The 13,050-nt window shown below is 47.4% G+C and overlaps 4 protein-coding genes across 4 annotated transcripts; 3 read left to right on the top strand and 1 right to left on the bottom strand.

Moving 5' to 3' along the window:
- Nucleotides 1-14: 14 nt before the first annotated feature.
- Nucleotides 15-1,851, top strand: HD556DRAFT_1484688 (tRNA-splicing endonuclease subunit sen54 N-term-domain-containing protein; the record flags this gene model as incomplete). Its single annotated transcript, XM_041308694.1, has 5 exons — nt 15-196; nt 246-567; nt 618-852; nt 904-1,084; nt 1,135-1,851. The coding sequence occupies 5 exons, from the start codon at nt 15-17 to the stop codon at nt 1,475-1,477; spliced, it is 1,263 nt and encodes a 420-aa protein (XP_041158563.1). The 3' UTR covers nt 1,478-1,851.
- An 848-nt stretch (nt 1,852-2,699) lies between these two features.
- Nucleotides 2,700-4,693, top strand: HD556DRAFT_620962 (uncharacterized protein). Its single transcript, XM_041311110.1, has 7 exons — nt 2,700-3,203; nt 3,254-3,486; nt 3,540-3,604; nt 3,655-3,722; nt 3,777-3,979; nt 4,049-4,188; nt 4,244-4,693. Exons 1-7 carry the CDS (start codon nt 3,055-3,057, stop codon nt 4,562-4,564), a joined length of 1,179 nt encoding a protein of 392 aa, XP_041158562.1. The 5' UTR covers nt 2,700-3,054; the 3' UTR covers nt 4,565-4,693.
- Nucleotides 4,694-7,360: 2,667 nt separating this feature from the next.
- Nucleotides 7,361-7,699, top strand: HD556DRAFT_1197052 (uncharacterized protein; the record flags this gene model as incomplete). Its single annotated transcript, XM_041296299.1, has 2 exons — nt 7,361-7,464; nt 7,531-7,699. Coding segments are annotated over 2 exons (273 nt in total), but the record flags the coding sequence as incomplete, so codon positions are not given.
- A 3,065-nt stretch (nt 7,700-10,764) lies between these two features.
- On the bottom strand, nt 10,765-11,796 carry HD556DRAFT_1444899 (uncharacterized protein; the record flags this gene model as incomplete). Its single annotated transcript, XM_041306851.1, has 3 exons — nt 10,765-11,447; nt 11,494-11,701; nt 11,767-11,796. 3 exons carry the CDS (start codon nt 11,794-11,796, stop codon nt 10,765-10,767), a joined length of 921 nt encoding a protein of 306 aa, XP_041158560.1.
- Nucleotides 11,797-13,050: the final 1,254 nt, after the last annotated feature.

Genomic DNA, 13,050 nt, shown 5'->3' with positions numbered 1-13,050 from the left:
GCCTTGAGCATTATATGTACATATATTATACTAAGCGCAGCAGAAAGATTGGCACCATGCGTCCGGTAATCCCAAAACGTGGAGAGAAAGATTTTGAGCCCGCTCCAGGAGGGGGTTCGGGTCTTCAAGTCCATGTGTTGGACCGAGCACGCGCTGCGATGTTCGACGCCCTCAAAGCTGATCGCGCTATATCTAGGTACTTTTTATGTTTTAGCTGTGTGAATCGAACATTGATCACCGCATAGTAAATCTGCTAGCTATGGCATCTGGTTCCCGCAAATATCTCGCGTTCACGTCACCGTTGCCAGAGGCATCCACTTTTCTGTCATGGGCCATTCAGCAGCACGGCCCACATCAATTGATAACGGCTCGGCGAAGCTGCAGAAGAGACTAGAGTTACTGCCAGAAGAGGCACTTTATCTAATTGAAAGGGGTGCTTTGTTCTGCTGGAAAGACATTCAAGCAGATTTGACTGGATTGGATGACGTTGAAGGTGCTCCGATGTCTGTTCAACAGGCTTTTGCAGAAATAATTGGGAAGGAAGATCTGACGCTCGAAAAATATCAGGTGATTGAAACCAGACATTTTTCATTAATAATACTCAATATCGCTCATAGGTCTTTGCATACCTGAGGCGCTTGGGGTATGTCGTCACCCGCACAGATCCACCCAGTCCCAGTTATCCAGTACCCCCACCTCGCCTAAGGAGTGAAGCAACTCCCTCATTCTGCCGAAGATCATTATCAATCTTCTCGCTGTTTACGACGAGTGTTTTGAGATTTTGGAGAGGGTCGTTCAATTGGTGGAAACCACTCAGGATAAGTCGGTTGATACATTACAATAAATCATATGGTTGGAACCACTTTACTCCGCTAGAGCTCTTCAATAACGAGTCTTGTCTAGGCAAGGTCCTCAAGTCTCTGCGAGTCATACCTGCAGGTCACTCCGTCACGCCTCATTCAAGTTGTGCGACTCCTGTCACACCCTCGTCTCCATACAAGATATTCTACAACATGTACAAGCCCTCGACCAACTTTCGGAAAACTACTCCCCCACAACCTGATTTCCAGATTGTCATTATCAAGTAAGACCAAAGTGATTGTCGAGGCATGCCAGTTGAACTTCGCGTGACAGTGCGCGAACCGCTTTGGTGCCCTCTCTGTACGAATTAACGGAGCTATTCAATGTTCTTCCGGAAACTCCCCCACCTCTCCCACGAAAGCGCGGAGCACCTCCGGTAGTTCAATCATTCCCTGCAGCAGTTGCGTCGCCCGTCAACACATCAATATTCAAATATATATTCTCGTGGTTGTTGCCATTATCAACGCCACAGCCTATATCATCTCAACCACGGCCGCATCCATTTGCAGCACTCAAGGCTGGCAAAAAGAATATAGTCATCGCGGCTGTGGACTCGGGTAACATCAGTTTCTTTCGATTCAGCCAAGGCGCTTTTGAAGAGTGGCCGACTCTCTAGCGTCTTTAGCGCTCGAGCTCCGGTCTTTTCGCCACGAAAAAGTACACGCTTACGTACAATGTCATGTATACAGATGACAGACTATTGCATGTTGCGGCTCCCTCCAAAGTGCAGAATTGTACAAAGCACTCTGGTTGAGTGTTGTGTGCAGAGCTGCAGAGACGTCGGGACCTTCCGCCGTGGAGATGGGGTAGCTGCTAGCACTGAATCTGGCCAATAGTGAGACCACTGTTAGAATCTATATCCACGCTGCCAGTTCATACGTACTCGCAGCAAGCCTTCGGAATAGTCAGGCAGAAATTCCAGCGGGCATTTGTGTGATTGTTGTTTCGAGATCAACGTGCCTCGAAACCATAATTCACGCAAATGCGCAAAGCTTCAGCTGTGCTGTCATCTTGTCCGACAGTCAAGCAGTCGGAACAGTATTTATCCCAGTGCGTGCGTTGCTATACCATGTGTATGTCCTCACACGCATATGACATATAAGTTGTTGCTTGGTTTTCCATTTCAAAAGCACTTTTTGAAAGATGAAATATCGGCCGGCCTTGCGGTGTTTGAAAGTTAGTGTTTTCTCCATTCCATTTCAAACTCTCGACTGAAACAAGATTTTGGCAGACCTATCTCAGTAAAAGTCGATGTCTGTGGGAATACTGCAGAAAATATTCAAAGTCACGTCCAAGAGTGGAGGGGCTGATCTGCAAATTTGGGTGCGCAAAACGGGGCCGGAGACTTGGTTTGTAGACGCCCTCACGATACATATAACTTTGCATGCGTATGTCAGAGTAGCATACTTAGCTAGGTCCCACTAGATCCCACTGAAGTAAGTTAGTAAGTGCTTACTGAGTAAGTTACTGTTATAACTGACAGTCGCCGGTAGATCAAACTGCTTCACAATTCGAACTAAACCGAATTCGGAAGTCACCTCGCTTCGACAAAACTACCCACTGTTACAATTGCGCTAGTATGTCATATTCATTTATTATTCATGTGTCATCCATCCCTCAATCCCCCTCGAAGTTTCCAATAGCCCATCCAGGATGATTAACGAATGAAATTGACAGGGCCATCACTGCTCAGCACTCAGCTAGCTAGACACGCCACGAAATTCTCAAGCGCTTGTAGCCCAAGGGACGGTCGTTGTCGTTGCCGGAAAAATCCTAAATGATCACACCTCGAAGGTCGGCGTATTCCATTTAATACAATGGGGTCTTGACATTCATGCGGTCGTCAATCGAATAATCCCGACTTGTATCAATTTTACATTCTCCGTCTCTACCCTTGCTTCATAATGTTGGATATTTGGACGTAATATCCGGCAAGTCTCGCTATTACTCTTATCTCGTTTTACTTTCACATTCACTTGCTGCGCACACGGTCTCGTACTTTACATCATCGCTAACGCAGACAGGTATATAATCCCCCATCCCTCGTCGTTCCACCTCAGTCTATTCTACTCAGACTGAGGTGAGATACTCGCACTCATTATCATACTCGACCGTCACCAACGTTTACCATAGTCCCTCGTTTGTCTCTTGCAGCCTCTCGCAGCTTCCGTCCGTCCCTACTCGCATCACATAATGCGTCAGATGAGGCTGGCAGTCAGTGCATGGTCCCTCCTATGCCTTGGTGCATATGCAGCTCATTCTTCAGATGCATCACTGTACCACAGCAAGCTATGGGTAGCAGGCAGCATTCGATCAGTTATGTTGGCTTCTGTCAGGACTAGGTAAGCCGTCGTATGATAGCTCAAATCAGTCGCATCGTGCTCAGGTTTAGTTGGGAACAAGGAACCGCGGCGGGAGCCATACTCGAATTCGATGATCCAGAGTACTCTGTCTTTGGATCTTCCCCATTTGTTTCCGATGGACAATTCCCTCTTTCAACTCTGCAGCTGGCTTATAGCGCTGTTGTACGGCAAAGTCCTGACGGTCGCCTCAGTCAAGAAATCGGTGATGCGCTGGATGGCGCTGCGTTAGATGGCGCCTCCGCTGGCTCTGCGGTTCTGCTGGGTAAGCACCACTTTGTTGTGCCGGAAATTTCAAGTTTTCAACTACCGAAACAGGCAGTTTGACTGACCCATCTCGGTACAACTATTGGCTGGACGCGGCTAACGCCCAACTGAAGTTTGTGTGTTCTGCAGTTACTTCCAGCTTCTCCGACTGACCGATGACGGCTAGTTACTCGACGTAGCTCCTCGTACCTCTACTGGAGCTATTTCCCATCGTGTTGACTCACGTCAATATTGGTTCGATGTTTGGTATCTGAGATATGTGTTAAAATGCTCAACGTGACTGAACAGGGCTGATGGCGTCTACATGGGGTTCCCCTTTATTGCATACTTTGGGGCGGTTACCAACAACGCAACTCTCCTCCAAATCGCATATGATCAATGTCGGTTGTACCGTGATGCTCTTATTCTAGACGGTCCCACTGGAAAGCTCTGGGGACATATTTACTCCGACGATAACAAGACGTGGATAGATGAAGGTATTTGGGGAACTGGTGAGTAGTTCCGTGGTTCGGATTCCGCATATACAATATGCAGCTTACAATCGCGCGAAACTTGCGCAGGTAATGCGTGGGCAGCACATGGCATGCTGCGCGTTGCTGTGACGATTCAGAAGACTGGGCACTCTTCAGAAATGGCTCCCCAGATTGCGGATCTTACCTTGTGGATTAAGGAAATTTTGGATGGCGAGTTTGCTGCCCTGGTAGAGACAAGTCTTTCTGGCTCCATTCATAGCTAACATCATTTTCTCGACACAGAGATCAGATAATTTGGTCCCGAACTATATCACCGGGGGTCCGTCTTTTCCTGACGCAGCTTCTTCCGCTGCTCTTTCTTCTGTGGCATATCGGGTTGCACATCTATTCCCCCAGAAATTCGGCACAAATTACACAGATGTGGCTGCAAAAATACGAGGTGCTGTAGTGGGCAATATCACGAACCTCGGTACCATGCAGCCCATAGTGAATCCTTTACCAGATCCCTTTCCATATTGGAATCAAACAGGACTGCTGAGTACAGAGTCGCAAGCATTTGGATTGATGATGCTTTCAGCATGGAGAGACTGGATTGACGCCTGAAGGTGCCGGCAAAATCTTTTGTTTTGGACTAATCCCTCATTGTCTATCACACTTAATTGCACAAAATAAATAAACCTTTTAATTGATGAGGGACATTTGACATGTCCACCTCAAAGAGCAATTCTGAACATCTACTTCATCTGATAATCAGACCGCAAAATTTCGACATCCAGAAAGTGTGTGAGGTGGTTATGATTGATCCCCGACTCCACGTTAGTGGAGAGGGTTCTCTCGGACAGAAACGTTCGAAGCCCTGCAAACGCACCCGTGGGTATGTGAATTTGATGTCGCTTAGTCAGTGGGGAAAAAGGATTGAATCCTTTGTTGATCGCCCAAACTTGTTGTCGCTCTCAGTATTCTGTCGCTGTCAGTATAGTATCTCAATATCTCTCGTTATTCCTTTGCTTTGTCTGCGGGACCGTACCACATGTAAGTGTATATTTTTCCATCTCCCTGATTTGTTGATTAATTTTGGTCGTCTTTCAGGGTTTTCATTCAAAAGTTGCCTTGTCGTTCGGCTCGCGTCTTGAAGGAAAGCCACTGCCCTCCTGATGACGAGCTCCATGCCGTTCGAGACTATCCAAATTATTATGATGCACTCTATTATCCTGAATACCATCTCGTATATTATGAAACACCTGAAATTTTTTGCATGTGGCTTAAAGCCTCTCTCGCCTCACACTCGTTGTCTTGTCTGACTTGTGACTCGTCCGGCTTTGATGGATGCATCTCATATGACGGTGTTTGTATTACTGTGAGTTGGCGAGATGCTACATTATCGATGTCTCTGAGTGAATTTGCAGAGGCTGGTTACTGCCATTGTGTAGTCTTTCGCAAGCTTGCTTCATGTGACTCACTGACGGTTGACGCTTGCTTGAACTCTAGAATACACGACTTTCCTAGATGGATGTACTACAGTGACGGTGTTGTAGAGGTGAATTTGTCATCTCTTTTTGATAAAGTTCTTCTTGACTGTGTATGCCGGCTCTCTTTACCCAGGGAGCGATCAAAAAAAAGTCGCTTGCATGTGGTGCTATCGCATTTTACATATACTAGGATGACATTACTCTGATCGGACGAAGACCGGCTGCGAGCGATACTCTCGAGTGCCACTGTACATGCACAATGTACTTCGCCACTCTTGCCTCTGCTGGCAACATATTTCAGCAGTTTATATGGGGATCGCATTTGTGACCTTGAGGATTCCAAGGGCCGTTACTCTGCTTTATTGAACACTTACGATCTGCGTGGCACAAGGGTTCAGTCTCCTGACGTTAGGGATCCGCATGGGTATACCCTGGGGTGTCGGGGACCTGACCCGCACCCGCACCTGGCAAAAACCCGTACCCGCTCTGACGGGTACGGGTTTTCGGCGGGTACAACAAGCTCAGACCCGTACCTGCACCCGTGCAGGGTTTACCCGCGGGTACCATAGGTATTGTTGAGAATAACAAGCCGAACTCACCTTTAGTCGATATGCCGAACGTAGCGGAACTTCGGAGTGTCTGAGATTGTCGGAGAGTAAAGGATATATAATGATTCAGGAGATATCCGAAATATAATTCTCTACTACTTGACATCTATCTATCAGTCTCCGAATCAAAAACTATAACGCCAACTATAAGTCTTATACCCTGTATCGCAATAGGTTATGAGCCCTGCCGTACGCAAATAAAAACATTAACAAAAGATCAAAAAATCTAACTGAAACAAACCCCTAATATGACGGACCAAACTACTGGTTCCTCCCTATCGTCGTTGTATCGTATCGAGCACTTGAATGATGAGAACTGGTTGGGCTGGAAGCGCCGCGTCAAAGCCATCCTCTTTGAAAAAGGGATCGAAGGATATGTCGAGGGTACTGTCCCTAAGCCTATGCGAGGCCCATTGCCCGCGTCAGCACAAAAAGAGGCCGACATAACAAAATGGGAAATCAATGACCGCAAGGCACAGACTGTGATAGAGCTGTCGGTTGCCGATGGCCAAATGATTCATCTGTCTGGAGCAAAAACGGCAAAACAAATGTGGGATCAGCTAAAGCTCGTGAAAGAGTTGCGAGGCAAACAAGCGATTACCACATGGAGGCGCAAGTTCTATAGAACCTTCGCCGATGATGACGAAGATATCCCAACACATGTCAAGCACATGAGGGAGATCCAAGAGACCCTGCATATGATGGGAAGTTTAGTAGCGGAAGATGACTTCTGCACAGTACTTATCTCATCTTTGCCCGAGTCTTGGGACACCTTCACAACGACATATCAAAACAGGATAGGTGACGCGACGGCGATTACTTCGCATGAACTGATCTCCCTAATTATGGAGGAGAATGCGCGAAGGAAAGAAAAGCTCAATGGCAAAGGGAAAAGAAAAGAGAGTGCGCTCACCATGAAGGAGAAGAATCCGAAAAAGAAAAGAGATAGGAAGGAGATGAAGAGATGCGGAGTATGCAAGAAGTCCGGTCACCTTGAAAAAGAGTGTTGGTTCAAGGACAAGCAGACCAAATGCTCCAACTGCCATAAGAGCGGGCACACTATTGAGACGTGCTGGAGCAAAGGTGGCGGACAGGCGGGCGCAGGACCGTCAAAACCTCCTCTTAAGCGCGCTAGGAGAGACAATGCGAATGTCGTCGAAGACATCGTTGAAGATATTGTCGAAGACGCGCAGTATTACGAGGAGGATGACGTCGCTTTTGTCGGCGACGATATGGAAGAGGTCATCGAAGAAGAAGCGAATGAACCTCAAGCCGAGGCAAACTATAGCCAAGGTAAAGCAGTCAAGTTGGTAAACAACGATTGGCTTGCTGACTCAGGCACCACGTCACACATCACAAAGATTAAGTCTGCATTAACGGACTACGTTCCATTAAAATCCCATAAGGTTACAGGTATTAGTAACCAGTCTATTAAGGCTGAAGGGCAAGGGACGGTTGAACTTGTGAGTAGTGTAGGAAAAATGAAAATGAGGTGCAAATTGAGAAATGTATTGTATGTACCGAGTGCAACAAATAATCTCGTGTCTATAACCCGCCTAGACAGAGAAGGAGGACATGCAATCATGGGAAATGGCGAGGTAACTCTTAAAGCGCCTGGAGGACGCATAATAGCCAAAGGAGAGTTACAAAACGGGTTATATCTATTAAAAAATACCCGAGCGCAACTAAATAAAACGGCAAAAATAAATATCGCTCGAGAAAATAAACCCACGGATTGGCTCACCTGGCATAAGAGATATGGTCACATAGCCTATAGTGGCTTGAAACGCCTATATAAAGAAGGATTAGTAGAAGGTATGGAAGTGTTAGACAATAACTCACCTATGCCACAGTGCGAGGCTTGTATCCAAGCAAAGCATGCCAGAGATTCGTTCCCGCATGCAAAAGACGAACGTTCCAAATCACTCGGCGAATTAACGCATAGTGATGTCTGGGGACCAGCACGTGTACAATCTGTTGGTGGATCAAGGTATTATATATCCTTCACCGACGACTGCTCCCGAAGGTGCAGCATCGAATTTATGAAGCATAAAAATGAAGCATCCACCAAAGTAAAACAGTATGCGACACACCTAAAGAAGCGTTGGACAGACCAACCAAAAAGGTTCCGAGTTGATAATGGAACGGAATATATCAATAATGATCTAATAACATGGTGTAAAAATGAGGGGATAGAACTTCAGACAACAGCGCCTTACTCACCAGAGCAAAATGGCGTGTCTGAAAGACTAAACAGAACATTAGCGGAGCTCGCACGAGCGATGCTAATAGAAAAAGACTTACCAGAGTCTTTATGGGCGGAAGTGGTATCACATGCCGCATATATCAGAAACCACGCGCCTACGCGAGCGCTACAAGGCGCAACGCCAGAACAGCTATGGAATGGTAAGAAACCTAATATAACTCACCTACAGGAATTTGGTGCACCGGTATATGTGCTCCAAGAGGACACAAATCAATCAAAAATGAGCCCAAAATCTGTAAAACAAATCTTTGTTGGATTTACAGACGGGCCAAAGGCAATAAAATATTATAATACACGGACGCACCAAATTCGCGTATCACGGAACTATAGGTTCCTAGATAACATCGCGCAAGTACGTGATGTGCAGCGCGAGGGGGAGTTAGAAGGGAAAGACGCGCAGACAACACAAAATAGCGCTATATTACCTAAAGATACCATAGAGGATCCAAAAGATGCCGTAGAAGATCCTGAAGGGCAAAATAAGCGTGAAAATCTGAAGGGAAAAGATGAAAACAACTCAACTCTAAAGAGAAAGTGTCCCCCGACAGATTCAGATGATATAGAGCCGCCTAGAAGGACAAAGAGACAGATGGTAAGACAGGATTATCGCCAATTGAATGACCCTGAACCAGAGTGGGCGTACCTTGCACACGAAAGACATGAGCTCGAAGAAGAGCTCTATGAAGAAGAAGTAGTTCTAGCTGCCTATATGGCAAATGGCAGCTTCGAACCACATGAGCCAAAATCACTAAAGGACGCGCAAGCGTCAGATGAATGGCCAAAGTGGGAAGAAGCAGTACGAACTGAACTCACTCAATTAGAACAAATGGGTACATGGGAATTGGTTGACCCCCCAAAAGATCGCACCTTAGTCGGAAATAAATGGGTCCTAGTAAAGAAAACGAACAAAGAAGGGGAATTAGTCAAATACAAGGCGCGGTTGGTAGCCAAAGGGTATTCACAAATACCGGGTATGGATTTCACAGATACTTTTTCACCAGTCGTGCGTCTAGAAACAATACGTTCAGTAATGTCCACAGCTGCATCCCTCGATTGGGAAATACAGCAGATGGACGTAAAAGGAGCGTACCTGAATGGCGTACTCAAAGAAGAAGTATATATGAAACAGCCCGAAGGCTATGACGATGGGACCGGCCGAGTATGCCGATTAAAGAAAACCCTTTATGGCCTAAAACAGTCGGGTAGAGAATGGAACCTTGAACTAAATGGACGCCTAACAAAAATCGGATTCAGACGACTAAAGTCGGATCCATGCACTTACATCAGAGAATCCGCAGAAGGGACGGAAATAATAACCGTCTGGGTTGACGACCTGTTGCTATTCGCAGACCATTCGAGTCTAATGGATCGATTAAAAGAGCAACTGAAGAATATACTCGATATTACTGACCTTGGAGAACCAAAAAAGATTGTAGGAATCGAAATTACGCGAGATAGACCGAACAGGTCGATTAAACTCTCGCAAACAAGATATATCGAATCAATTCTACAAAAACAAGGTCTAGAGTCGAGTAATTCAGTAGGTATGCCGTTAGATCCGAAAATTATGCTCGAGAAAGAAGCGACAGACCAGGAAGGCAACCGGAGTAATACCTATGCATCACTAATCGGATCGCTGATGTATTTGGCCGTAGCAACGCGTCCGGATATCGCATACGCTATACAGAGACTTAGCTCGTTTACTGCGAACCCAGGATTAGCGCATTGGGTAGCAGCAAAACGTGTACTAAGATACTTAGCAGGAACGCGAGAACTTGGAATCAAGTATCAAGGGAACGAGAAACCTGATAAAGGGCAAATTCGAGTCGTCGGATGGTTGGACGCAGATTATGCAAACGATCCTAGAGACCGACTATCGATATCAGGATATGTATTCAAACTGGGAGGAGGAGCAATTACCTGGAGTTCCAAAAAGCAAAATGCAGTATCCCTCTCATCAACAGAAGTGGAATATACTGCGATGGCCCACGCAACACGTGAGGCCGTATGGCTTCGGAACCTTTTTGAGGAATTAAACATACCTCAAAATGCTCCAACCGTTCTCCATGGCGATAACATGTCCGCATTGGCAATAGCGAGAGACCCACAATATCATTCGAGGTCCAAACACTTCGATGTAAAAGATCATTATATCAGACAGAAGACACAAGATGGAGTAATCCACGAACAGTATTGCCGCACTGATAACATGGTGGCAGACATTTTAACGAAGTCGTTACATAAGCCGAAGCACTGCAAATTTGTCAGTGACTTGGGCATGACTTCGGCTTGAGGGGGAGTGTTGAGAATAACAAGCCGAACTCACCTTTAGTCGATATGCCGAACGTAGCGGAACTTCGGAGTGTCTGAGATTGTCTGAGAGTAAAGGATATATAATGATTCAGGAGATATCCGAAATATAATTCTCTACTACTTGACATCTATCTATCAGTCTCCGAATCAAAAACTATAACGCCAACTATAAGTCTTATAGCCTGTATCGCAATAGGTATCACCGCCAGTGCTTAGCACATATGTCCAGCACACGTCAGCAAATGCTGATGTGACTCGAACATATGTGGATGGCACAAGAAGGAGGAGTGGAGGCACGGCACGAATGACGGACGCGTCGAAATAGACGCTGATGTCGTGGCAGGTGGTGTCGCATACGATCGAAGTCGAAGGTGAGCATGTCGAAATGGGAGATGGTGGTGTGGTGGCGCGAGAGTGTGACGTGTCGGGCGTCGCGTCCTCATTGCAGAAAATGGGGGCAGAGTCAGGACGGCGACTTACTGACAAGATCATTCCTTCCTCCTCTCGTTCCTCATCTTTTCCTTCTCTCTTCGTCCTGGTGTCTTCCGTGTGCATTTGAGCCACGCCAGCATTTGCTGGCGTGGTCTGAGCGTGTACGCTCGATGCTGGCGAGTCAGCGTGTCGCGTAGGTGCTGGATGGTGCTTGCTGGTGGCATCCGTCAGCGTGCTGCACAGCGACGTAGTGGGTGTTGTCGAACGTGGCGTGGGGGATACGGCGAGTACCGCCGAATGTGAAGGTGTTGGTAGCGATGTGGTGGCGGGTGCGAGTTCTGTGTCTGGCCGGCAGCTTGCAGGGTGGGCCAGTCGTGTCGTCTGGGATGCGGTAAGTCCTGATACCAAATGAGCGCGGGACCTTTGAGTTTCGATGCGAAAAACGAGAGCTGATGCGTTGCCGGCAGGAAGTCTGAGTGCTTGGTGGTGGTGCCGGTTGTAGCGTGCACACGGGAAGTATGGCGTTTATGGAAGGCACGGGTATAGCTGGGGTACGGGTAAGAGCGCGGGTCTTAGAATCCCGACCCGTACCCGTACCCCAGTAGTACCCGTACCTGTGACCCGCGCGGGTTACCCGTACCCGTGCAGATCCCTACCTGACGTCTGTGACGAGCACGGTGTCCGAATTCATGTCAGTGAATATAAGACAAAGCTTACGGAGGGCGCAATTGTGGAGTTGGAGGTCATTCTGAAGCTGTAAGTCCTGATTCGTTTTTCGGTTTCCGTCATTATAATATTTCGCAGCTGGACCATTAAACCCCGTAGCAACAATGCTTCCAACCCTCGCGATGCAAATGGCTCCCGCGTTTATCAGATGATGCTACAGCATATGCAGCTGCTGCCATGTGAGAAGTACATGCAGGCTGCCTTCGTCAACTCGATCAAAGATGGTAGGGAGAAAAGGAAGGCTACCGATGAGGCATCAGAGGCAATGGGTCAGTCGCCGGCCAAAAAAGGGTCTTTCTCTGCTGGAGTTGGAGATGAGCTTGAGTACATGGAAGAATAGACTCCATGACTGGGTGTTCTGCGCTCGACACTTGTATAATCAGTCCGCGAATTGTACCTTTTCTTGATATTCTTGCTCGAAATTTGTACTCTAATATTCGTGAGAATATATGTCTTCTACGTGATACTGTCCATTCGGAGTCGGGGATTGGCGCACAGGCGCCGTTACGATACTGTAGTATTTCACTCGATTCGACAGTCACGTGTCACACGCCAACTTCCAACTTGTTGACAATGTCTGGTCGCAACCCCACCTGACCTTCCCAATAAGTCAGCCTTACTATGCTGAGCGATCACGTGTATGGTTCAGTTTTATTTGGCTTAGTTACGATAATTCTCGACACCAGCAATAAATCATGTCCTAAATCATCTCATACCTTCAGGTATACTACGGTAGGAGGCTCGGCAACACATTCGGCAGTGTATCCCGCTCAAAGTCGCCCTCCCACGCCCTCTGCGCTTTCGGCAAAGGTGCGCATTTTCCGGTAGCGGGCTTCTCACGCCCCTTACTTTTGCTCACCGTCATCACCAGTGCCCTCCTCAACCCTCATCTTGGCCTTCTCAACATCTGGGCGCCCTCCTTAGCTTCTGGACACCTCTCACCCTCCTCAAACCATCTTCCTTCTGCCCTCCTCAGCCTCTGTGGCATCTCTCCGGCCATTCCTTCCTTCCATCTGGCATTGTTTTCGCCCGGCTGGTGCCCTTCTACCTTCATCGCCCTCTGTGGCATCTCTCCGGCCATCCATCCTTCCTTCTTGCATTGTTTTCGCCTGGCTGGTGCCCTTCTACCTTCATCGCCCTCTGTGGCATCTCTCTGGCCATTCCTTCCTTCCGTCTGGCATTGTTTTCACCTGGCTGGTGCCCTTCTACCTTCATCGCCCTCTGTGGCATCTCTCTAGCTATCCCTTACCTCCACCTCTTCTCTGTTATGTCGCT

This window comes from Suillus plorans (assembly GCF_016647745.1).
Source record: "Suillus plorans strain S12 chromosome Unknown HD556scaffold_40, whole genome shotgun sequence".
Classification (NCBI taxonomy): domain Eukaryota; kingdom Fungi; phylum Basidiomycota; class Agaricomycetes; order Boletales; family Suillaceae; genus Suillus; species Suillus plorans.
This window is presented reverse-complemented; position numbering and strand designations above follow the sequence as displayed.

Excerpts from the sequence above, each read along its gene's own strand:
- HD556DRAFT_620962 (XM_041311110.1), top strand. The coding sequence starts at position 3,055 with ATGCGTCAGATGAGGCTGGCAGTCAGTGCATGGTCCCTCCTATGCCTT. Across the intron at positions 3,723-3,776 it reads GTTGACTCACGTCAATATTG|GGCTGATGGCGTCTACATGG; the intron begins GTTCGATGTTTG and ends GTGACTGAACAG. Across the intron at positions 4,189-4,243 it reads ATGGCGAGTTTGCTGCCCTG|AGATCAGATAATTTGGTCCC; the intron begins GTAGAGACAAGT and ends TTCTCGACACAG.